The 27,701-nt window shown below is 37.1% G+C and overlaps 2 protein-coding genes across 2 annotated transcripts; one reads left to right on the forward strand and one right to left on the reverse strand.

Moving 5' to 3' along the window:
- Positions 1-7,402: 7,402 nt before the first annotated feature.
- LOC5577909 (zinc finger protein 267) lies at positions 7,403-20,789 on the reverse strand. Its single transcript, XM_001656631.2, has 2 exons — positions 19,782-20,789; positions 7,403-11,144 (listed from the first exon to the last, which is right to left on the reverse strand). Exons 1-2 carry the CDS (start codon positions 20,616-20,618, stop codon positions 10,716-10,718), a joined length of 1,266 nt encoding a protein of 421 aa, XP_001656681.2. The 5' UTR covers positions 20,619-20,789; the 3' UTR covers positions 7,403-10,715.
- Positions 20,790-26,611: 5,822 nt separating this feature from the next.
- LOC5577910 (NHP2-like protein 1 homolog) lies at positions 26,612-27,413 on the forward strand. Its single transcript, XM_001656630.2, has 2 exons — positions 26,612-26,778; positions 26,888-27,413. The coding sequence occupies exons 1-2, from the start codon at positions 26,776-26,778 to the stop codon at positions 27,266-27,268; spliced, it is 384 nt and encodes a 127-aa protein (XP_001656680.1). The 5' UTR covers positions 26,612-26,775; the 3' UTR covers positions 27,269-27,413.
- Positions 27,414-27,701: the final 288 nt, after the last annotated feature.

The following is a 27,701-nucleotide window of genomic DNA, read 5'->3' on the forward strand; positions in this document are numbered from 1 at the left end:
TTAAGCGACGTGAAATAGCCTCAAAGGAGAAATTGTGTTTTGCATGTTGCAATTCAGTTACATATATGGCATTAAATTGTAAATATGCGAAATCTTGTAAAATTAATGGATGTGGTAGAAAACATCATCCGTTATTACATTTGGATCAAGATTTTTCTAAAGGTGGGAAGGAAGAAACAGTTAATTGTCATCTTAGACCGAAGAACAAAATATTTTATGAAATAGTTCCTGTCATTTTGAAACACCAGGACAAAGAAATACGAACTTTTGCCTTTTTGGATTCAGGATCTTCTGCTAGTTTGATTCAGCAAGATTTAATAAATAAACTAGGAGTTGTAGGCGTCAAGAGTCCTATGACATTAGCTTGGACAAATAGCAAAACCATTCAAGAGAAAGGAAGTCATGAAGTTAAAATACAAATTAGTGGTTTGAATACCAAAACTTACACCTTGAATAATCTTAACACAGTTGATAAATTATCCTTGCCTATTCAATCGTTAAATAAAGAAGAAATTATGATTCGATATCTATACCTCAATGACATTGATATTCAGGGATATTCTAACGCTCAACCAAGGTTGTTGATTGGACAACCACATACTTTCCTTATGATTGGTTCAGAAGGAAGGTCAAGAGGTTTCAACGAACCAATCGCTAGAAGAACTAAATTAGGGTGGGTCGTACATGGTCAACTAAACAAACATCCTAGATCCAACAAGGTTAATCATATTTTTATGATTAACGATTTTGAATCTAAAAACAACGAGGCGGCTATGAGGGAGATGATGTCAAAGTATTTCACCACTGAAGGATTCGGAGTGAAAATTCCAGGGGAACAATTGATATCTAAGCAAGATGAACGAGCAATTGAGATCATGAAGAATACTACTAAACCTATTGGGAAGGGCTATGAAATCGGATTACTATGGAAAAATGAAATCACCTCATTTCCTGATAGCTTCCAATCAGCTTTATTAAGATTACTGATTCAGGAGAAAAAAAAGAAATCCAACCCAGATTTACGAACATGGTACAACTCGAAGATCGATGAATATCTTCAGAAAGGTTACGCCAGAAAATTAAGTCCCCATGAGTATATGACAACTACAAAGAAAACATTTTACTTACCCCATTGTGCTGTTGTAAACCCGAACAAACAAGAGAGAAAACACCGGCTGGTCTTTGATGCAGCTGCTAAAGTTCAAGGTGTATCTTTAAATTCCAAACTTTTCACGGGTCCTGATTCTACCGAGTCGTTATTAGGAATTTTAATAAGATTCAGAGAGAATAGATTTGCTATCACGGGAGACATTCAAGAAATGTTTAGCCGAATTTCGATTCGAAAAGAGGACCAAGAGTCTCAGAGATTTTTGTTCAGACATGAGTCCAATGCAAGACTCGATGTTTATATCATGAATGTTATGACTTTCGGAGCTACATGTTCTCCAGCATGCGCACAATATGTAAAAAACTTAAATGCTTCGAAATTTGCGGATCAGAATTCAGTGGCAGTGAGAGCAATCATAAGAAATCATTATGTGGATAATTATCTAGACAGTTTTGAACATTCAGATGAAGCAGTCAAAACCATTACAGACGTTATTGATATTCACGAATATGGTAATTTCCGTATCAGAGATTTTGTGTCTAACTCGGTTGAAGTGATGAAAAAACTTCCAGAGAATCGTCTATCCCATTCAGAATTTGTCTGGCTTGGAAATCCCGAAGAAGCGTATGAAAAAATTCTTGGCTTAAATTGGGATTTCAAAAACGACGTCATTAAAATAAATATAAAATTACCTAATATCAACGAAGAAACACCTACCAAAAGGAAGGTACTTTCGATGGCAATGAGTGTTTATGATCCGTTGGGACTTATTTGTAACATTACAATAGAGTCTCGGATCATCATGCAAGGGTTATGGAAAACTGGGATCACATGGGATGATCCAATTCCTGAGGATATAAACCGAAAATGGATGAATTGGTTGCAACGCTTAAGCACGTTGAAAGACCTCGAATTTAAACGATGTTACTCGACGGGCCATAAGATAGTAAGAAGAGATTTACACGTCTTCTGTGACGCTTCAGAGTTAGCCTTTGCCTGTGTAACATGTGCATCACACATGTTAGTTATCCTTTCAGTTCTTCCAAAAAAGGACCACACCAGTGGTACCCATTTCTGAGAAATATTTGTTCCTATGCCATCGAACTGCCTATGCCATGAAATGCAAACGAGTGCATAAGCATGGTCGATGACTTCCAACAGTGCCCAATAAAATACTCATATTTCACGCAATGCAAACTCGGCGCAACGTCGTCAAGCGACTTGTTGCTAAGAGCCTTCTCCGTATGTTCTCTTGCTCACTCTCTCCGCCCAAAATTTAGTATCGATCACTGATTGGTGATCGAGTAAATAATGAAATGAAATAACTGATTCCCACTACCTCCTTAGGCTAAGCAGGGTAACTTGAATATTCTCAATAAACATTCTTGATCAACGATCAGTCCGGGTAGCACGTATTCCTTACCATGAACTGATGACATCCGTAATCAAGTGTTAATAATTCAACTTAGAAAACATAGAACTCAAAGCAGTTCTATACCTGTGTCATTTATTTGGTAACTACACATGTTCACGGAGTAGATGTGTCATTAGTAGCTGCAAAATCTAGAGTTGCTCCAACTAAACCTTTATCTATTCCACGTTTAGAATTACAAGCTGCTGTTCTGGGGTCTAGGCTAGCACAGACCGTGACAGAACAATTAAGATTATCAATAAACGAAACAATCTTTTGGTCTGACTCAACTACTGTTTTAAGTTGGATTAATTCTGAAGCCAGGAAATATAAACCTTTCATTCAACATAGAATAGGAGAAATTCTTGAAACCACACTACAGAACGACAGTGGCGTTATGTGGACTCAAAAAATAATCCAGCTGATGAAGGAACAAAAATAATCCTAACAATTCCATTTGGATTACTGGCCCAACTTTTCTCAAAGAGTCAGCATCAAGTTACCCGGCAAGAAAAATCAAGGGTAACACGACTGAGGAAACAAAGCCAATTTTCCTAATTCAACACCCGAATAAACCGATCAAGACTTTGTTTAACATCAACTGGTGTTCCGATTGGAGTCGTTTGAAAAGAGCTGTATGTATTGGGATTAAATATATCTATAGATTGGTTGAAGTCTAGATCCAAAGGATCGACCTTCAATAATGCAATAACATCCAAGGACATGGATATGGCAGAAAAATATTTAATCAAACAAGCCCAAAAGGAAGCATTCTCTGAAGAAATATTCAATTTAAGTAATGGACTTCCATTGGATAAGGAAAGTCGTATTCTTAAATATACGCCAGTAATTCCTAACAAAAGTTACCTCCAACTGTCAGTATTGTAAAAATAAAAAGGCTGAACCGCAAATACCAAAAATGGCAGATTTGCCGCAATGTCGAATGCAACCATATTATAAACCATTCACTTTCACAGGTGTGGATTATTTTGGACCCTATTTTGTATCAATAGGACGTCAATCCCACAAACGATGGGGAGTGCTCTTTACATACATGACTACCAGGGCTATATATTTGGAATTGGCTAATGATTTAAGTGCAGACTCATTTATGATCTGTCTAAATAGCTTACTATGTAGAAGAGGAAGAGTTTCAGAATTGTATAGCGATAATGGGACGAATTTTGTAGGAGCTCATAATGAGATGAAAACCATTCAATATCGCTTAGCCAATAAAGGCATTCAATGGCATTTTATTCCTCCACTTTGGGGGCTCCTGGGAAAGATTGGTAAAGGAAGTAAAGAGCTTATTACCTAATAACACCATGCCAGAGCATGTTTTGCGTGGACTTTTAACCGGAACAGAAAAGTTAGTAAACAGTCGCCCCCTGACGAATATTTATTTAGAAAATGATGACGATGAACCTCTAACACCTAATCATTTCCTAATGGGATGTTCAGCAACGTCGGAACCCTCATTAGACGACGTCACAATATCAGAAGCCACTAGACAACAGTGGAAAAAGATCCAACATTACGCAAAATCGCTGTGGGATCGATGGGTAAAAGAATATCTACCTACTCTCGGAAAACGATCAAAATGGATTTCAGATATTCCACCTATTCAACTAGGAGATATAGTGATGATAATGGATGAGGATCGTAAAGGAAAATGGAAAAAAGGTGTGGTAAAAGAAGTTCACACTGCTTCAGATGGTCGAGTAAGATCGGCTGTTGTGAAGACTATTGATGAGGAAACAAAAAGACCTGTTTGCAAGTTAACGGTTTTAGATGTAAAACCCCCGGTATATGATTCTAATATAAATAAAACATATAAACCGACCCAATTTGTCGGTCATGTACATTCGGAGAAGAACAAATCTTGTGGACGCAAGCTGAAGAAAATAAATCCAGAATGGGGAAAACGAAAATTTGTTGATATCGACAAAGTGCAGGAGTTGAGCTCGAAAATTAATGCGCCTAAACGCCAAAAATTTAGAGCTTATACGTGGACACAACTGTCCATAATACTGTATTATTTTCTAATGATTTCTGGCCAAGTGTTCTGTTTCGACAATCGGGGATTAATTGCCTTTGATTGCGGAAATCCCGAAATAAATATGACCAGTTATTCGTTGATGGATGTAGCATCGTGTGTACCACCAACAAATAACCTCACGACTAAAGAAGTGCAAATCCAAGTACTTCAAAAGAGTATCAAAAGTGAAACTAAAGCGTACCAATGCAAAGTTATAATTAAAAGAAGTATTAAACACTGCGGGATGCATTCACATACTTCTGATTATGAAAGAGGATATGAATACATCGTAAAAGATTTTACTTCCGAAGAATGCCGTCAGTCACAAGCCATGGGAATTGTGAAACTAACGCATGACCACCAGTTAAGAGAAATTAAGCGAAACGCAACAACACGAGCAGAAGCTCTCATTGTTGGAGCAGTGTGGGGAAGCAATTGTAAGGGTGGAACATACAGAACACCTATTTACACATGGGTTGATGCATTGGTTTATTATGAATATGAAATCACCCTGCATGATTATATTGTAACGGTGGATTCTGAAAATGATGCCATATATCTCAAGAATGGTCTAACATGTAGGTATTCTCAAGGGAGATGTTTAGATTCGGAAGATGGCTATATTACTTGGGATATTAATTACAACATGAAATGTGAAGAATCAGATTTTGAAATTATTTACGAAGGAACCGTTAATAAGACAAACAATGAAATTCCAGGAGAAAATAATAAATTTTTAAACGCTGTTTACAGTACGGTCTCGAATACGCATCTATTTTCTATCAGAGCAAAAGAACAAACTAAAGTATGTGGACATATAGGATTTTCTACTGACCATCCTCGAATCATAATTGTTGAGATAGGAACTATCAACTCTCCGTTTAGAAGAAAAGCACTATCAGGCAAAAACTTCGACTTATTCACATATTTTAATTCAAAAATAACGCTGGTCGAAAACTATATAGGACAGAGTATGACGGAGCTATATAATACCGTAATGACGGAGATGTGTAAGGTGGATAAAACATTGATGGAAACGAAGTTAACGTTGGCAAGACTTAACCCAACCGAATTTGTTACCAGTATTATAAAACGGTCTGGATTTACAGCGGTCGTGGCAGGTGAAGTCCTAAATATTCTGGAATGTATACCCCTCTATGTAACACCAAGAGCAGAGGATTTATGTTATCAAGAAATAACTGTTTCTTATAACAACCGATCAATGTTCATAGCACCAGTAATATGAGTTACTGGAACCGAGGAACACAAATTGATTGTACTCCTCTTCTCCCGGCGAAGTTTCAGATAGGGGGTAGATGGTACACGGCTGACGGTCGAATCAGAGAAACTGTTGCTCCTCTGAAACTTACAACCGATATCCTAACAACATGGTCATATACTCCTCTTCCGAATTTGATGAACAGTGGGGTGTATGACGCAGAAAGTGTAGAAAAAATGAGAAGCATGATTTATGAGCAAGGCGATAAAAGAATAGCTTCTAATTTGCTTCATAAGATCTTGATTGGACAAAAGCCTGATTTTCAAGGATTCCGTTTTGAAGCATTAATATCTGACCGGATGATTGAAACTGTTTTCGAAAAATACTGGTCCAAGTTACTCTCGTGGTCAACTTGGTTAGGAAATATAACGTCTACATTTATTGGTATATATATGATTGGAAGACTGGTAAAATTCGCTATTGATACGATTATGCATGGACGTATATTGTACGAAATATATGGATTGGGTTGGCAATTGCTAGCATCATTTTGGGACTCATTCACAAATTTTCTGTCTCATAGAAATGTAATGAAAAGAACACAAAATAATACAGAAGTTGAAGAAATTGCGATCGCTGACGATACAACCGGCTCGATCTACCCAAACATTTCGCATAAGTTCAACGATGAGTAAATCATGGGGAAGATTTACGGGCTCCGGGATGTCGCTTCGCTGATTGAAATAATAATCTCGCGGTTCAAAAATTATTTGTAATAATCATAGTTATCATTAGGGTTTCCATTAAGCATTACAAAACAAGCCTCAGTCGCCACCAATGTTTAATTTTTGTCTCGCCAATGCGATAGACTAGGATTTATCTCTGTTCAAATAAATATGCTAGATGTAAGAACCGAAACATATCATGAAATTTCTGCTCAATGTTTAGTCTGGTTAACCAAAGCGCATGAAGCGATAAGCGCTGCGAAGTAAGGCAATTAAGGTGCAAGAAAAAATGGCTCAAAAGTCAGAACTGAAAAAGCAGTTTTCTCCTTTTAAAACAATAAATTAATGAAAATAAGAACACACAGCCTTTTTATTTGGCAAATAAAAGGGCTGTGTGTTTTTAGTTTCTTCTATTTGTCTATTTAAAAAGAGAAAACTGCTTTTTTCAGTTTTGACTTTTGCACCATTTTTACTTGGGCCTTAATGAATTTAGACCCTTAGCGACAGGATGTTATTCTAAGATGCAGAAACAGGCCTTGCAAGAATCTGGAAATGTTTAGATAAGAATTTGTGACCTGTCTTAGATTTGTGTGCGTCCTTTCTCTCTTTCTTTCTTTAACGAGACGGGGAGATGTCAGGATGAAGGATGCAAAGGAAAATAGAATAGTTATGATAATTAGGCGTGGTTAAGATAAGGAAACAATCTAGCATAGATTTTCTAGAAAAAAGAACATGTGGGAGAAGAAAATGTTCTGACTCATTCTCCCTTTTGATAGGAATTAGGTTTTTTGCCCTATTGGAATAATTATGTATCGAATAGAAGTCTAGTTTCGTTGGTATTGTAACGAACTCGAATTGTATTAGTTTCAGATAGTATTTAAGGCAAGTTGTTTTCAATACAAGTTTCAGTTCATGATCACTACTGAAAAAGGTACGAGTTCCAAGGAACTTTTTTACTACCTTTGAAATATCCGAACTCCAAAACAAGTGGTCGACTCTCTCCGGTAGGAAATCCCTACTTTTTACGAGAGATACAAATCCGCTCCCTGTTTGGGAGAATAGTCAAAGAGTTTTTACGGATCTAGGAAACTAGATCTCGTTCTGCGACTTAGAGGAATTCCTTCGCTTCCTTTGGATTTGGACCGTCCCCCACAAAAATAGACCAAGAAATAAGAAAAATCCCAGATTCGAAAGGGACATAGCACATAAGAGTAAAACATAGAAAAATATTAACCCATGTAGGGACAAATAAGTCTCAGCCTTTTTCCTAGCAGAATTAAGACACAATTTGTAAATCCCAGGACTCGAAAAGGATATGGAAAATTCCATTTGAAACAACTTTGTAACTCAATATTACACTTCACAAATGAAACATGTAGGATTAAGATACATACTGTACAAACTGCAAATAAAGACTAAGTTCAAAAATCATTCCAGAGTGTTCTCACTAATCCGAAACCGGATAAGGAATTTTTGAAAACAGTCTCCCTAACCGGAGAACAAAGTAGCTTCTGATTAAAAAAAAAGTCCAAAGCCAAGGCGAACAAAATCCCCCTGTTGTGGAGAATTATTGGTGCTGTGAAACTGGCAACACTGACTTGAGAGGGTAGATAATTTAATTGTTTGTTGTTTGGAAAGAGGAAAGAAGTCAGTTGAAAGGTGGATGCTTTGCAGACTCGTGAATTGTACACTAGAATGTAAGTAATTTTAAGATTGAATGAAATGATTGTAAATATTAATAAACGCTTTAACAGCATTGAAGCTGCTCAACAAATGACTGCTGTCAATAGGTAATCATTCGCGGCAAAGTAATATCCCCATCCCAACAATCTTCAATGATTCTAATCACCTATGGATTAGTTAACAATGGAGCCTGTTGTGGTGGATTTTTCTGTGAAACTGGCAACACTGAACAATAATGTGCAGATCGTGGAGGTGAAGAATTTTCAGTAAGTGGTGTCTGTCGGTGGGAGTTAAAACTTTTGTAAAATACGGATATGCACATGTAAAATACGGATATGCACACTAAAATCATTGAAGTTTGTTGGGGGAGACACCTTTGTTCGGACGAAACACCTACTGATAGCAGCAAAAGCGCAAAACAAGGGCGAGAATGATCAACACGATTGGATCAGTGTATGGAATTTACCTACCTACAAACATATTGAGATCAGAGGAAATCACCGGGCTAGGCAATCACAGTTTGGAAGGTACATCAGCAGAGAAACAAACGCAGTGTCGAAAAAACAAAGGTTATTTGCGATAACGGTGTTTGAAGTTATATTATATAATATTATATGAGCAATTCGGACGGAGAAAGAACAATGAACGGCAGTTCGACAGTGCTGACTGCGGGTCGCCAGTATTGTGTTGTTTCCAGATTATCGCCATTCCATGTGAATACAGCAATCACTGTTCAGACCGGTTACCAGTTTCACGGGAGGGAGACTGTTGTGGAGAATTATTGGTGCTGTGAAACTGGCAACACTGACTTGAGAGGGTAGATAATTTAATTGTTTGTTGTTTGGAAAGAGGAAAGAAGTCAGTTGGAAGGTGGATGCTTTGCAGACTCGTGAATTGTACACTAGAATGTAAGTAATTTTAAGATTGAATGAAATGATTGTAAATATTAATAAACGCTTTAACAGCATTGAAGCTGCTCAACAAATGACTGCTGTCAATAGGTAATCATTCGCGGCAAAGTAATATCCCCATCCCAACACCCCCTAACCGGAGACCAAAAGTAGCCACTGGCGGCGACAGATAAATTGCATTATGTGCGATAAATCTCTATCATTCAGACCCTTCAGATAGTATATCGTAATTATTTCAGTCAAACCAAACTGTTGTTATCTGTTCATTTTTTGTAATTTGTTCTTCACTAGTTTTTTTTTACACCGTGTGACAATTTGTTGATGGAATTCAGCGAAAAATTTGAAAGCTAAACTGAAAAGCTGATGAAATTTTTTTTTTCTATTAATGCTCAATAAAAGTGCTACAAAACGGGTCTACCCCGTATGGCATAATGCCATTTGGCATAATGCCGTTTGGCATACAGTCGTTTGGCATAAAGTCGTTTGGCATAACAGTTGTTTGGCATAATAGTCGTTTGGCATAATGGTCATTTGGCATAATTTGAAAAGGAAGATTCTACAGTGGTACAGTAATATCCGGGACCATAAGATGCCTCATAAAATATCATGTTCCTTCTTTTTTCAAACAACATGACATAACTTAGGTGTTGGACACATTTTTGTTGAACATGCGCTGTAATATCCAGGACATAATGACCCCGGAAGTCATGTATGTTGCAATTTCAAAAAAGGCTTTATTGAATATCGGTTTCCTTGAAAAATGAAGATTTGAAGTATGTCCTATCAATAACTGACTACGGAATGTACCATCGCGAGCAGTTTATCCACACCCTCTCCCTTGATGGAAGGAATTTGATCAAATTCAATGTTTTTCACAATTATGCCAAACGGCTATTATGCCAAATGACGATTATGCCAAACGACCATTATGCCAAATGGCATTATGTCAAACGGGGTAGACCCCTACAAAACGATGTGCTTTATTACGTGTACGTTTTTTCTTCTCCTGGAGAATTCACTAATTTTATTAGACCAAATTCTAAGTGGAGCAGAAGTTGGTGGAATTGAAGGAAAACGAATGCGCGTTCTCATCACATCATGATTGAATTATTTTCGTATGGCACATTGATTAACGTTAATTTAATACAATTCCAGTTTACTACCAGTAGATTAGAATTAGAATAACTATCATACATGGGTTTGATGTTCATATTTAGAAGGCAAATATAACATAAAAAACAAAACAGAATAGCACAGCTCGTTATTACTACCCAGTTCAATTTCGTAACTACTTACTTACATAAAGTTTAATATTCGGACAGCTGGGTATATCGACTGGCAGTTTTGTAGTTTTGTTTTAACAACAAGCGATCATCTAAGATGCTATGATTTACAATCAGAAATTCCACTAACAGTGGATAAGAGTAAGCGCAATGCAATCAACATTCAATCCACGGGACTTTGGTGTATTGTGTACACCTTCTCCTAAATTGCTGTGTTTCTCTACTAAAACTAAAAAAAATCAGCTCTTTTAAAGAGCCTTTCCCTAAGCTTACAATACTCTTGATATCGGATTTAAATTAAACTAACAACGGCTAAAAATGACTCACCCCCTGATTTCTAAACTGGCATCTCGTGTCTCTGCTGCAGATGTTCCAACAATTGACGCGGTCGACCAAACGTGGCCCCGCAGGCATCGCACCGCAACGCTGCCCTTCGGATCCGGCTGTGTCCGTACGAATGCAGAAACAGTTTCGTCCTGGAAATAAACCTCCGGTTGCACTCGACACACTGAAACGGCCGGCTGTTGCTGTGGGTTCGCAGGTGCACGTTGTAAGCCGGACGGAAACGAAAGCGCCTCGAACAGATTTCACACTGGAACCGCCCTTCGATGGTTGCTACTTCTTCCCGGGGAGGAATCCGATATGGTGGTGAGCCTCGACGAGTCGCCGGTTTCCACTCACCGTTACGCAATCCACCTTGTCGGATTGATTCCACCCTGCCAGCGACCTCCAGAGCACTGTCACTCGTCTCCATTATATCACTGTCCTGAAACACAATCCAAGATCGATTTGTAATTTATTCATTCATTCAACGTAAGCCTGTTAGTTAAAAACTTTTGATCGGGTCACGTAATCAGGTAATTCAAATCTACAAAAATCTGAAGTTACAGTGTACTGGTGAATGGCGCAATATGCTGGAATGGACTACTCATAGAAATCAAACAAGAACGAAGATTGAATGCCTTCAAGAAAGCAATAATTAGGCTAGAATAACTCTTGACTTTTCATTTAATCTTTTTCGTAGTTTCTAAATGATTTAGTGATTCGTAAATGTTTGTTGTTTCAAAAGTAGATTTTCTTCAAATATATTTGATTTTCCTTGTCCTGATAAAAAGTGTACACCAGGGCTGGTAGCAAAAGTGGGCACCGAAAAAAGTTATTTTAGTGACCAGATTTGAGAAATAAGTGACTAAAAAGTGCATTTCGATTTTCGAAAAAGTGACTAAAAGTGACTTGAAAATCAAGTCATAATCAATTTTACTTCAATTCTAGTATACTGTTTTACGATCAATATCAAATATGATAGGGAATATTCCTTATGATCTTCTGCAGGTAGTATGTCTAGTTGAGTACCATATTTGGACATTTTTATTGTGCATCCAAAATTACAAGATATTGCCTACATTTGTTTTAAACTTCATTGTTAATATTTTCGTACATTATCCTTTTTTAGCAAATTTTCAATCTTTTCAAAATGTTGTGTCTTATATTACCAAAGTATGTTATTTTGTAAATTTTAATAAGAATTTGGAACATTTGTAAAATTGAATTTTTTGTCATTTCACATTTCCATTTAAACTCCAGCTCTTCTACCTCGTAAAATCAATATTTTTATGCATTAATCAATATTTCAAATAAAATATGATGACAGAAAATCGAATTTTAACGGGTCTGTTATGTGATTTTTACGAACTTTTTATGTAATTCTTCTAAGAATCGTTTAGATACCTTAATGAATTCAATATGTTTTCTTTTTTATACAAAATTATATCCAAATTGTATCAAGATTTGTTACAAATAACAAATTTTGTTCAATTTTTGTTAGAAGCACTTTGAGGTGATGAAGGAAATTATAACACAATTAAAACAAAATCAGTTATAATAACAAAAACTATTTCAAATTTGCTTCATTTTAAAACTGAATTATTCCACAATTTGTTAAAAAATATAGGAAAGAAAATAACAAATTTTGTTATAATTCAGTAATGGAATATAACAAAATTAGTTATATTTTTGTTTGATTTAAAACATCATGTGTAATATTTTTGCTTAAATTATAACAGATTTTGTATCAATTTTGTTCAGTGTGGAAGGAATTGTGTTATATTTTGTTGTTATTTCAACTACTAACCCGCCAAAATTATAACATATTTTGTTCGAAAAAATGCGCTAACTGAGTAACAAAATCTGTTACAACCCTTTCCACTAGTCGGGTTGTCTTCAGGGAAATGTCAAGAAATAAATTAATATTTATTTGTGAAAATTTTTGAAAAATCCGCGAAGAATTTCTAAAAAAATCTTGTTCTAAAAACTTGTGTGAGTAACAATGATGAATACCTACGATGATCTCTGAAAGATCTCTTGGATTCTTGAAGAATTTATTTCTTGATAAATTGTTATGATAATAAAAAATGCTGGAGAAATTTCTAGATGAATCCCAGATGCCATCAATCGAGGAATTCTTGGGAAAAGATTTTATCCAATAATAACTTAAACTTGCTTAACTAGCTTGAGCAATTCCGCAAAGTAATTGTGGATGAATTTTTGAGAGAATCCTTATAAAAATGCCTAGATTAAATATAAAAAGACGTAGGAATTATTGTAGGGTTTCTTGTAAAAAAGTCGATTTTTTTCGAAAACTCTGCAATAAACCTTTGGGGAAGAACTTTTCTAAGACCTGCGGGAAGAATACTAGGATTAACGCTTGGAGAAATCTGCGAAAGAATCAGTGGAAAGACATCTGGAGGAAATACTGAGATTTTTTCTTCAGAGTAATCTCTGTGCAAATTACTGGAGGTAGTAGCGTAGTAATGCTCTAAAATGTTTAGTACCAAATTCAGAAGAAATTCCTCTAAGCTTCTATTTAAAAACTGGTGGCGTTCTTGGTGGAGTTCTTGAAATTATTCCAGAAGGAATCTCTGGATAAATAGTTACGTAATAGTCTCTGAAGGTTTCTCTGGAGCCTCTAGAATGTTGCACCAGAATTCACTGCAAGCAGATTAACTATCTCTTTCCGACGACTTCAATCGACAGTTTCTTTATAAAAAAGCGTTTTTATAAAAAGTAATTCAATAAACAACATGAAACATTTTCAAAGAGTCTACTTTTTCAAAACCAGCTTAAATTTTATTGCTTGTTTTGCAACAGTAATTTGATTGGTTACCAATAGTTTTACAATTCAAAAAGTTAGTTGACTTTGGAAAGTATAGAATCATAATCTAATAGCATTCCTCTGGTTCGGTTTGCTTCAAGTTCGTCAAAAATTAATGGAGCTCTGGAGCTACCATGGGAAAGACAAGGTTAAGGCAAAAAAGTGGCTGTAGATACCATATTGATTATAATATCTTTGGAGACCTTAACTAAAAATAAACACTTTTTAGAGATATGCATTGAACTATTATCCAAGCCTTACAAAAGATCTGCTTTCCTGGAATATACTATTTTTCGTACCTGTTGTAAGCTTTAATCTTTTCCTATAAAATTATTTATTTCATATGGAACTGGGAATCGTACTTGCCTTTTCCATTTTTGCAATTCTAAGTCCTACTTCCTTATTTAAACAAGTCTTATTCGAAATAATCAAAATAACTAATAATTAATTGACTGAATATCTCAAGTAGTGTTGTAATAGCGGCGCAGCCGAAAGTTTTTTTAATTGAAAAAAATTTGTTTACAAAAAGGACATATTCTGCCATAATTCCAGGTTGAATAAAATTCCCTGATAATTCCAGGTTTTACCAGGTAGTAGACACCCTGCTAACTTAAAACTTAGCTTAAATTACAAAGGCCGATTCATAATTTTCTCCCGAAAATTTAGCTCAAAATAGTGGAAAAAAGTGACTTTAGTTGAAATGGATCACCCCGAAAGTCAATACCCCGAATGGTCAAGTACCCCGAAAACCAATACCCCGAAATCCATTACCCCGAATAGTCCGTTACCCCGAATACCATTTCCCCGAATGGACCATAACTCCGAATTTTCTTGCCCCGAAAAATTCAAAATGAAGATGCGACAAATACATATTTTTTTTAAATAATTGGTTGAGGTTAAGCACGTCTTCTCTTGTTCGTTGGAGGTCATTGTCTATCAAATTGTCGCTAATGTATATGACAAAAGGAATCTAAAGATTCGGAAGTAAAAAAAAAAACTCCTCCTCTATCCAGCTTTTTACGCTAGCTATAAAACTGCAGGGGGTGATTTGATTTTGGCACTTATTGTCTACAGATTTTATGGTTTGATCTTAGTAGGCAGTGATCTCAGATTGTTTATTGAAATGTCAAAAATTTTCACTGTATTTATTATCGGCCACCATTTCTACCAGCTGGCAATTTATTAAAAACTTATCAGTAAATAATTCTTATTTTATCGTTTTAGGCACCGTAGGACCAAAAATCTATAAATGGGAAAATTTGCTACACCAAACCAATAGAAATAGAAACAAAATTGAAAGAAATAAGATCGGCTGTTCTGAATTTTCGATTACGACCAGAAAAGGCGGGCCGCCAAAATTTTGTAATCCATGCAAATTGTCTGTACCGAGATGTTCAAGGAGTTTTTCTTGTCCTTGTCTACGCCACTAATGTCCAGCGTAATTAATACATCACGCATTATGCTTAAACATTCAAAACATTCAAACATAAGTGGCTTTGTCCAACATTTTTTTGGGTGACATATTTTGGGATAGGTCATAGTTGATTTTCTCGTTCCTCCAAATTTTTAGGTTAGTTTACTGGCACACGTAGTGTTCGGTCACACCGCAACGACATCTCCCATTCACTGTATGCTAGGCGCATTCAGCTTCCGTAGCAGCGCGGCAGTGTATTTAATTTCGCTGCTTTCTCCCCCAGCTAGCAGCAAGCAGCCCAAATGCTTCGAAGCTCTCTCTGGTATAGATCTATAGAGAAATCATTTCCAAATTAATTTTAACTTCACAACACTGTTGGTAATGCTAATTTTTCTCTCCAACAACCATCCGAACCATTAACTCTGCCACTTATGTTTTTCAACCTGAAATAATCAAAGCATTATTTATAGATATCCATTTTCTAAAATCAGAACTGCAAATTTTTGACATTTCTTTATTGTCAACAGAAAAATTTCAACTTTAAAAAAGCTTGCTTAGATCCAACCATAAAAATTATAGTGTTGCCAAGATATGTCAGAAAGGGGTAATTCAAAGTTTATAGTAAGCCAGCGACCCATAACGCGGGTAGATCACCTTTTCGTGGTGCGTTATGGGGTAAAGATCTACCAGTGAACCCTAGTCCTGACTGCTTCAAACGAAGAGAACAGGATGTTATAGTAATCAAAGGAACACTTTTAGTCCTTGTTACATTTTAAACCTTGTTGAAAGTGACAAGTCTCGGTTTTCCCAGTTGCCGAGAATGATCTTGAGACAAGGAAAAAAAAATGTGTCGAATTCAACAATTTGTTTTCTAATCTTTTATTTATTTTGTTCTCTAGTTTGAAGAAGTAAGGACTAGGATTCTGATGCATGGACAATATCGGTGTAATTTCTTGGCTTTATCGAGGGATCCGATTTTGCCTGATAAAGGGGCGCGCCTGTGGAGAGTGCATGCACCACACTCTTCGAAGGGTAGGAACCTTTCAGTTAGAATCCTTTCCTGTGATCAAGTTAGGAATTACAACTGTAAGAAAACCGAATGCTTTATCACTTCTCGATAGTGACAAAGTAAAACGACATGCACTACACAAAGGACACGGGATATACTACAATAGATCAAATATTGGTCGCAGTGGTTTATGTTCCGAACAGAAAAAAAAAAGCCAGCGTAAAAAGCAGGATATGACGAAGTGTTCCCTACTTCAAAATATACTTTACTCAATGATATTAAATAACGGTGCTAGCCTGGAAGCCACTAATGGAATACAATTTACAACTTGATTTTTATTTGAATTCGTGTTCTTGTTATCAATGGTTTATTCTTCTTTTAATCAACAGCTATTCTTTAAAGCTCAAAATCTCACTCACAGGCATGCACTTAATTTTGTGAGGATAGCTGTGTTCACAGATTCATTGGGACATTTTTCGAACTGCTAATAACGCTGATACGGATTTCGTTTTCGCATGTTAATGTTAGAGACCTTTTTTTATCTTTATTAAGGAGACTTTCAGCCAGTGGCTGGTTCGTCTCCGCGTTAGAGACCTCTACCGCCCTATTTCAAAAGCGTTTTATTTTTTGATGGTAATGCATAATTGATGTTCAACATATTCTGGAATGGCACTAGAATATTATACTGACAACAATTTAAAAAATGCATCGGTAAAGAACAGCCGATGATAAAAGAAGAAAAAATCATTGATGGAAACGTTAAATATTATGATGCCGATAATCACTTTACAAGTGCAACTTTTGAAAGAATAGCCGATAATTAAAAGAAGAACGATTCCCTTGATGGAAGTTGTAATACCTACAAGATTTAATACAGACAAGTAATGCAGGAGCTTATTTTCAAGGTCGCCCGCCTGAAGTCACTGTCAACTTTGATTTTTGCTCAAGACAATTGTGTCAGTCGATTTTTTTTTGCAGCTATCGCTCAAACTTTAACTCATACAGTACAACTCAAAGAAGGGAAAATCATTGGTTAAAACGTTCACACTGGCATTATACAACCTCGAAAGAACAGCCGATTATTGAAAGAATAAAAAAATATTGATAGAAATGTTAGTAGTTGTGATAGTTATGTATATAGCTGAGTAGGCCATGCTGTACAAAAATGATGATTATCATTCAATCTGTCAAGTGCACAAGTACCACATTGGCGACGAGCAAGAACCCAAGAACAGCGGATAAACCAGTCGGAAGTTGGATCAGAATAGATTTCAAGGCATCTATAAAGGGTAACTATAAACGTCTGATTTTCCGAAAGATAGAATCTCATCGGATCAGACTCGAGGGAAAAAGAAAAGTCTCGCCTCAATTGAGGGAGATGCCTTAGCGGTGGATGAAAATCCACCCGGAGAAGGCAAGAAAGTCTCGCCTCAAAGGAGGGAGACGCCTTAACGGTGGATGAAAATCCATCCGGAGGAGGCAAGAATGTTTCGCCTCAATGAAGGGAAACGCCTTAACGGAGGATGAAAATCCTACCGGAGAAGGCAAGCATATCTCGCCTCAATGGAGGGAAATGCCTAAAGAGCGGATGAAAATCCATCAGGAAAAGGCAAAAATGGACTCAAGGAACGTAGAAGAAAATTTGAAAATTTGACCGCACCATCAAAGAGGTAGAAAAGGATACGGATGTCAAAACCGAATATAAATTCGGGTTTCTATGGTAAATAAATTTCCCATTGAAGGAAAAAGATGAGTAAAGGAGCAAGTGAAAAATTCATGAAAAAGAGACCTACGTGCTCAATAAAAATTGCAAATATTCATCTTAACGTGCATAAAAGAGAGCGACCACAGGATTGATCTGAATGATTATACGCAGGAACGACGTTGAAAATCGCTGAAAAAATAATTAATGTTCTACAAGACCATCTCTCATTATAGAAAAGGAGATGTGGTAGTTATGTATATAGCTGAGTAGGCCATGCTGTACAAAAATGATGATTATCATTCAATCTGTCAAGTGCACAAGTACCACAGTAGTTATTACGCCGACAATTATTTTAACACTGCCAGGAAAACCTCGCTTGTCGTACCGTTTTGACTCGAAATCCGGACACCTAAGGACGACAGTAACTTGAAAGTAAGATTTCTCTTACAAATTCATGAATGAACGTAAAATAATTTGATGAGGCTTAAAGCTTGTCATTTCCAATTGATGATTTGTTATATGAAATAGAAATTTATAGCATAAAAATTGGAAAAATAAGTAAAATTTATACTTATCTCTTGCTTCGAAATCCGGACACTGATTTAAGTTGGCTTCAAATTCCGGACACTTTTGCTTCGAATTTCCGGACACTTCAATCTTCATACATTTTACGTTAATATCTATGTAATGAAATCTAGAACTAACTAAACCTTAAAAATTAAGATATTCTCTTAGTGCAAACTATAAAAACGCTTCAAATCCACGATACTAAAGAAACTAGCAAGCAAATCTTTACCCATCCACAAGCACTACGGCTCATTCCAGTTGCCATTTATTTTTTAAGTCGACACTCAGACACAACATTAATTCTTATTTTCAGATAAACAAGTATATTAGAGATTAATAATAGTCGATTGAACCTCTGTAGCCATACGATTTGCTAAGGTTTAACGCCAAAAGGATTGATTTTTCTTCCGATTTGTGGGAGGTGTCTATTGGTAGTCGGACAAGTCCATCACACAACAACACAACATCATTAAAATAATAATCTTGCTCTCAAAAGTTCTAATAAACACCGGAATCGGTTAAACAGTTCAAACCGGAGGTTATAACACTGTGGAATATATAAAATAAAAGCACTACCGGGAGAGGATCACATCGAATTAAGCTTAACTTCTACAAATGTCCGGCTTTTGAATCAACAATTTTGCATGCCTCAAAATCCGGACACAGAGGTTTATGCAATTAAATAGTTAGTTCTGCACATATTTCCATCACTACAAATCTTCGTAAGCACCAATCAACACAAAGCTATATATTAGATGCATCAAAAATAGCTCCGACACACTTCACCCATTTAAAACACAAATATCGCCTCAGCTGTTATTCTTAGCATGGGGCCTTGTAGCAAACAAAATTTGCACTGCAGGTGACAAGCAATTCAATTTTATTTATTAATTTTATCAATTCCCAGGCTACTTTGATGCAGTTAACATTTAAATGAGCTCATCAAACGTAACTATCGATCTACATAAAAAAGTTTTGGTAAAACACGCATTAAATCTACTAAAATCTAATAATTCCTCAAGAGTGTCCGGATTTCGAAGCGTCCGGCAATTCGAAGCAAAACGGTACATAGAACGAGAAAGATGGAATTTTTGGCTCAAATTCGCGAGCGTCTTTGAAGAATTTTCTTAATGTGCATCACTGACTTTCGGGGAAGTGTCGCATTCGGGGAACTGGTTTTCGGAGTAATGTGTCATTCGGGGTAACGTTGCATTCGGGGTAATGGATTTCGGGGTACTGGTTTTCGGGGAGATAGTTTTCGGGGTAATGGTATTCGGGGAAGTGTTATAGGACCCACTGATAGGATACCGTGATCAATAAAATTACAATTACAATTACAATTACACCAGAAAAATTTGTTCACGGTTTGTTGTGTAGAACATTTTCGAAGGACTCATACAAAAAACGTGACAGAGGGGGGTCAAAAAAGTCTAAATTTAGCGTCACATAATTTGTGTACAATCCCATACAGAAAGCACCAATTAATTGAATCTGCGTCGCAAGCCGAGATCGACAGTCAAAACTCGTTTACAATTTAGTTTTAGCACGTTCACTCACCTCCGTTTCGGCTCGATAGAAGCTCTCGTCCAGCACCAGCGTGCTTTCTTCGATGCTCGGCGAGTCGATGTCAATCTGTGGCTCGATGGCCTCAAAGTTCAGGAACCGTTCGTGTTCCAACCGATGCTGCTGGAGCGTTTCCACCGTGTAGAACAACCGCTCGCACAGTTCGCATTTCCCGACCGGATCCTTCCGGACCTTGTACTTCACGACCGTGTAGGTTTTCTCGCACTTGGTCCGATCGAACGTGATGTCGAAGTTGTCCTCCCGTTCCTCAACGGTGCAATCCAATTGGATCGTTCCTTCCTCCTCCTCATCATCATCGCCATTTTGTTCATCGCTTTCGTCAAAATCTTCCCCGACGAACCAAGCGTTCTGTTTTACGATCATTTCCGACTCGTCCAACGATTGCTCCTGCTGCAGATCGATTTCGTTCCGGGACGATCCACCGGAAGACGTGTCCGCCGTAATTCCGCCGTGGGACTTTTCGTGCAGTTCCAAAAAGTCGGCATTCGTGAAACAAACGTCACAATCGAAGCATTTGTACAGGCAGGGTTTCTTGAGGCGCAGTTTTACGTTGTAAGTCCGGATCAGCTTGGTTCGGTCGACCTTTTCGCTGCTACTCACACTGGTTATCTTGCTCAGGACATCGGCCAGTTTTGTGTCCCCTCCGTGATCTACTTGTTCCTCTGTAGCTCCGCCATTGTAATTTTCCTTCCACTTCTTCTTCTTCTGTTGTTGTTGCTTCCGATTACGATACTGTCGGACGGGATTCACCATCGGTTCCAGGTTCTTCAATGCATCGTCCAGCGAGCGGAACTCGGTGCCGGAATCCATTTTTCCGTAAAATTATTTATCGTCCTACTATTTTTGGACGAAAATTTCACTTCAAAACCGCAGCAGCCTACTTACACAAAGCGCAACTGCGTTTCGTCTTGATTTTTATAAAAAAAAAAATTATTATGAAATGGAAATAAGGCTATCGCACCCTTCTCTTTCTAGCAACAAGATCAAATGGGATTTTTTGTTTGTTGTCTTCATACGGAAACGGTTTCCGTACACGCTCGTTCAGATCTACTCAAAAGTGAGTAGATTTCGACTCACTTCGGAACAAAGTGGAACTGCTCAAAAGTGAGTAAAGCCATGGTTACTCACTTTAGAGTAACACTGTCAAATGTCAAAATTAGAGTAACACTTACTCACTTCGTTTTATCCACAATTTGCGAAAGTGAGTAGATGTCACTCACTTTAGAAATAACATTTTGGAAATAAATTTATTATTTTTATTTATAAATAGAATCAGAAAAAAAAATCGAAAGACATAACATTTATTTTATTATCTCATACATAAATAGTACATTATATAACAAGTAAATAATAAAATTGTGATGTTTGTGTCCAATTTTTTCGCTTCTCTGGAATGGATCCCCGGAGGGGGATCCTGGGGGATTAATTTACGATGATGTCACGCGGCAACTTCCAGCGGGAAGAAAACCTAAAGGTTCGCAGTAAACTGTGGGCCGTGTTTACCAGAAATTAACGATTTTGCTGCGCATTAAAGCACTCAATGTTCTTCCGGTAAACATTCATTCGCTGGATGTTGATCCGGATGTTAGACCGAGCCAGTAGCATTTCCGGAAAGACTGTAAAGAATTGCTATTAGTTCAATAAAAAAATGTATGACGGTAAAACTTACTGTGTATAAACTTGTCTCTTGCGGTTGTTCGGGCAAAACCAGGACTTGGTTACTTTCAAAAACTCCGATCTCGCTTCACTTGATAGCGGATTAATAACAACAGTAACAATGTATCAACTATTGCACAACTTGCATGATTCGTTTTAGGTAATTATACAGGTTTTAAGCACTTGTTTTACTACTAATACATTTTCTTACAACGATATTTACTCCTAATCTTGGAAGCTGAAATTTTCACAAGTGTTTGACAGTTACAAAGTGAGTCAAATATGTTAGTGTTTACTCAAAAGTGAGTAAGGTCGTTTTCTTTCATAATTGAGTAACAAGTTACTCACTTTGATAAAATAAAGTTACTCACTTTTGACAGCTAGTATGAAAGTTCAAAAGTGAGTCAAAGTTACTCTCTTTTGAGTAGATTTGAACGAGCGTGTATGAAAACAATCCATAAGCGTGCGTATGCTGGAAAGAGAAAGGCGATTAAACGTCAGATTGCCTTATTCTGTTTGTCAGCAGGGTTGCCAGCCACACCGACGGGAGCGCGCGGGGTGAGCTCAGTTCGACCTACACGCTAAGATCAGTCTACCCAAATATGAGTAAAGTTTACCCATAATCGCCAAAAAGTGCACACACTCATTTTATGGGTAAAGTGATTTTACTCATAAATAGGTTAACGGCTGATACACAGACAAACAGACGTCACACTCTCATCGCTGTCCACCGACCAACTTTTTAACGATCGGTTCAAATATTGGGTAGGTGGTCATTTGACCACCCGCAGCGCTCGCGTTGTTTTTGTTCGTGTTTGACGTTTACACACTACCGCCACCTGTTGGTCCATCGGCCAACTACAGTGTTTTTAGCATTGGGCGTACATGATTTCGCGACTATGATTTTGATCGTGATTTGTTCTAAGTGTTACGTCTGTTTCTCTGTGGCTGATACCTCATAACGCTGAAGGGGGTGGGTGTCGTCGTGATGTTACAGCTTATACAAAATTTGTGAAATATTAATACAAAAAGCGTTATAAGGGGGTGGGTGTGTGTTGAAAATTACCATTTTCAGCGTTATGAAATATGTGAACAAACCCTAAATAGGTACATTGTTTGCAAGAAAAATCATAGAAAAAAAACCCAAATATGAGTAATTGTTTTCTCTTTTCAACAAAATGTCAGCTATAGCATATTTGCTTAATTTATCAAAAAAAAAAAAAAAAAAACAACTGCATTATGAACTATTGTTATAGCTTTATTGAAATAGCATAATTTAAACAATAGAAACCGACATAATTATGTAGAATTGCGATGTTGCTGGTAAAATGGTTGGCTCATGTTGGGTCACTGGTTCCGGCGAGTGCACCGGCTTCGAAAACTTTCGGTCGCAGTATTGAGATGGTAGCCGCGCAAAATTATTTTTGGCCTGAATAATGTCTGAAAAAATATACTTTACACAATGGACACTTATATACGATTCTGGTTTACTTACTTTCAGTAAAAAATAAATATTCCGTCACCTCATTCCAAGTATGAGCCTCTGCGCGTGCCATAAATTCTTTTGTTCTCTTGACTTTTACTGTGCGCCGTGTGTTGGTGATGTCTCGCTCTCTCTCACGGGCAACTTGAAAACAGGACGCACAGTAAAAGTCAAACGTTTTATAGCATGCATACACGCTAAGAAAATAGAATTGGGTCCTAAAATTTTTAATGAAATCTTGTTTTTATTCAATAACACGAAAGAGCATTTTACTGCAACTACTTTAGCAATATTTCCCGCTCAAATAACGGCTATATCTTGTTTAAACTTTAATTTAAAAATTGGGTCCATAAATGAACCTTGACACTTAAGATCATGTTTGACGTTCGCTTAGTCGACCAAAACACCACAAGGGTTTTAGTTTTACCACTGGGGTTGTTCCTATCTGACATTTCGGAAGGGACACGGAAAACAAAATACACCCAAAATTTGAGTTTAAGCCAAGGAGTGTGACAAAATCTAAAAAAATGTTTTTTGGACTCAAACCAACGGAAAACATTAGAAAATTGAGTAAACATGTGTTATTGGCCTAAACTTAAGCGTTTGGCACTAAAATTTGGACAGGGCTTTAGGACCCTATACTAGTTGGCTTAAATATCATACTAAAATCATATTCGATCTATTCACTCATTGTGATGCATATCGGCGTAATAAGCTTTGCTAGTATAAACGGTTTTTATTTCGGTCAATGTATTTTTGGATATTAAGCAACCAATCTATAAAGCTCTATTATCCTATAAACTGTTTATAAATAGCCATTTTAGTTCGGTCGATGTAAACAAAAATAATCGGAAGCTGTTTCTTATATTATTATCAACACATTTATTAGTTTTATAAGGAACTGGTCTATATTGCTACTATTTACAGCTGCTTTTTCAAATTTATTTTGCTTCCCGACATTGACTGATCCGGTCTCCTGCGCAATGCCACTTCGATTTCGCAAAATCCATTATGCTCGGTAAATTCAGTTCCAGAATAGTGTCCCGAATTTTTTCCGATTTCTTCACGATTATCGCGATGGATTTCAACAATCAAAACAAAATCAACTGAAAAGGTTTCATATCACGTTTACTGAATGGTTTAAATATTATAGCCAGCCAACTTACCTTCCAACAGATTTTTCGGCTGTAATTTGTACAGTTTTACGACACGCTGGAACTTCGGAAGATTTCCTTTATTTGAGGTTGGTTTGTTATTTTGTCTCCAAGAGTTTTCACATGCTGCTGAACAGGATGAAACCATACTCGAGGTATTTAGGCACCTTTTCGTGAATATTATGATTTTTTTAATGAACGCGACGCGACTTGCTTGAATAGCATGAATTAAGTAACCGAACAGAACGAGATTGACTTTGCAAAAGTCCAAAGAGTAGCATGGGTGACTACATATGCATGGTAAAATATATAAAAGAAAAATGCATGACAAGATATAATAATCCAGAGAATATTTTTTAAGTATCGCAACGATTAAATGAGGAAAATGTTTGAAAAATAATAATATGCATGCTAACTAGTATAATCGCTTTTCTCCGTGTAGGCTCATACTGCTCCAATACTCCAAGCAGACGGGCACAGCTTGCTGACATATTTTTTATTTTTCACCCATATTAGACTTACCCATATTTGAGTAAAAAAGTTCACCAAAAGTTTACTCTTTAACGAGTAAAAGCGGCTTCTGTCACATAATGGCTATTTTTTTACCCTTTTTGTGAATCTCGCTTGCGGAATAAAAAGGGTAAAAATTTACCCATTTTTAGAAGGGTAATGCAAATTTTCGTAATCTCAATGCCATACAAATACTGTTTTTATTACAAACAATGAACATTATATTACAAATTTAATAAATTAAAACATACAGGGCCCATTCACAAATTTCATAACGCTAGAGGGGGTGGGTGGGTGTCCTAGCGATGTTACGGCTCATACAAAAACTCAATAACATTCATACAAAAAGCGTTACAAGGGGGTGGGTGGGTGTCCAAAATGGCCAATTTCAGCGTTATGAAATAAATGAATGAACCCACATATGTTTTGTTCACATATAAGCTCCTCCATTCTGCCAGTTTCTGGAATTTCGCTACAGCCGGCTGGAACCAAGGCCAGAAGAACTGGAAAATCTGAAATGTCTGTGTGGTTTGAGATCAATAAAATTTTAACATTGCTATATAGGTCAATAACTTACCCCTTTTTCAACGCTGTATTTACAAAATAGAAAATTGAACTTAAAGATTGAAAATTATACTCAATCTTCGGTACTGCGCACAACACATCGATGGGATGTTCGCTTTAACTATTTATTCACCCATAAATGAGTTTTCAAATACCCATTTTTAATCTGCAATAGCCAAAACATAATGGGTGTTTATTTACCCGTTTTTCATTTCTCAATTCACCCATTTTATGACAGAAATCAATACAGAGTCAGAATTAGGGCGAATGTGAACACTAATAGATTGTCAGTAAAATCGGTTTGAAGTTCAGCGGATATAATTTCAATTCTATATTATGTTTCCGATCGATTTAATCGCATGATGCATTTTTGTATGATCCATTACAATATTACTTTTGCAATAAACCATTTGATTTATTTTCATATTATGAACAACATGTTAAAATAAATAAAAAAGCATCATGCGCCATTCATCAAAATTGAGGATTGTTGCGCCCCTCGGTTTTTCGTCTCCTTCAGTTTGACAGCAGCGATTGCGCCTTTCTACCTCATCCTTCTGGGTTGACTATCATCAGCTTCGCCGTTTTGCTACGCTCTTTCACACGAACCTTCTTCACTATCGACCTTCTGCACACTCAGTTTTAAATGCGCCCTGCTGCCACACTCAATCGCAAATGCGCCCGGTTACCGCAGGGGGGAAAGTGGGCGAAATTGACAACGTTATTTTCAAGAAACAGTTGTGCAGTATATGATTGTAGTTTATCAAATAAACTGTAAGGTGAATAAAACTCAATTTGTTTACATTTGTCAGTTAGGCCGTTGTTCTGGTACTGTATAGAAATGTGTGCTATTTGAAAATGGGTAAATTTGCACCCATTTAAGAGTATTCGCAAACCACCGTGTAGCGTGTATGCACGCTAATTTGATACTACAGGCCTTTTCGCAAGGCGTTTTAAATCTACACGGGAAAACAACATCTGTGGTAAAATTGTATGGACCGATGCACGAGTTCACTAATTTGACGTTTGAGCGGTGCCAAATTCATTCGTTACCATGGCCACATAAATAACATGGCACCGCTCATACGTCAAATAGTGAACTCGTGCATTGATCCATAGCTGATGCATATGCGTTTACGCTGAAATCCTGATCGATTGGTCACTAGCGGGTGGTAATCAATCGATTGAGTTTTTAACTCAAACGCACTTCAAAAAATGCACACGTATTGTACTTTTCAGCTGCGGGCTATTAATAAAACGGTCTGATTTGTTTGAACCGAAATGATCCGAACAGTTGTTCTCAGTGTAGAAATTCGTAAGGGTGCTTCCGTGTTTGAAATATTTCAATTCCCATACCCATCCAGGGCAGTGTTCACTTCCTTTTATAGTTCGACCTGTGCGTCGAACACCAATATTCTCGTTTGACAGACAGCCAGTGGGTAACAGTGCAAGACGACGCGCCCCACGAGGTAAACACACATTGCTCGGAAGGCGGCCAATGAAGCTACATGCCGAGGCTTTGAATTGAAAAAAGTTTGCTCTGAAAAATCTTCCTAATTTCCCACTCTCATCAAGTAACGTTTGCATTGTTCTCATCAAAATGGTAAGTCGTTTTAAATGATTGTGAGGATTAAACATGGTACGGTCTCCTAAAAACTTTTCGTTCTCTATACGTAAACATAACCTCGCTAAAACACACGTTTCCATTCTAGACTGAGGAAGTGAACCCGAAGGCCTATCCGCTAGCGGACCAGGCGCTGACCTCGAAAATCATGACCCTGATCCAGCAAGCGGTCAACTACAAGCAGCTGCGCCGCGGTGCCAACGAGGCCACCAAAACGCTGAACCGAGGCCTGTCGGAATTCATCGTGATGGCAGCCGATGCGGAACCGCTGGAAATCATCCTCCATCTGCCGCTATTGTGCGAGGACAAAAACGTCCCTTATGTCTTTGTCCGCTCGAAGCAAGCCCTGGGACGGGCCTGCGGGGTATCCCGGCCAATTGTGGCCTGTTCCGTCACGATCAACGAGGGCTCCCAGCTCAAATCGCAAATCGTCACCATCCAACAGGAGATTGAACGCTTACTGGTTTAGGTTTCTGCTCATCATAGACTAAAAAAGTGTACAAATTTATCATTAGAGCATTTTCAACGGAACGCGAAAATGGTGGTAAATAGGATACCTACCGCTAAGAGATTTTTATTTTCAAAAATCTAATAAACGAATCTTGAAACCAAAATGGCAGATTTTTCGTTGGGTTTGGGTTTACAAATCACACATCCTTGTTTCGTATACAGTGACTCAAATTTATATTCGTACAGGGTACTGTTGGTAAATAATGATGCATATATCGAATTTAGTTTACATTATTGATGAATCTCATAGGAGGTGTCTCCTATTGTTCAACAACTATGAACTGTTTCCATGTTTTATTTTTGTTTTTATTAGAGTACATTTAGAAAAAAATATAAGGGACATAATCATATCTCAAACAAACTTATTAAAAATATCACTGTTTAAATGATTT

The sequence above is a fragment of the Aedes aegypti genome, chromosome 2 (assembly GCF_002204515.2).
Source record: "Aedes aegypti strain LVP_AGWG chromosome 2, AaegL5.0 Primary Assembly, whole genome shotgun sequence".
Lineage (NCBI taxonomy): Eukaryota > Metazoa > Arthropoda > Insecta > Diptera > Culicidae > Aedes > Aedes aegypti.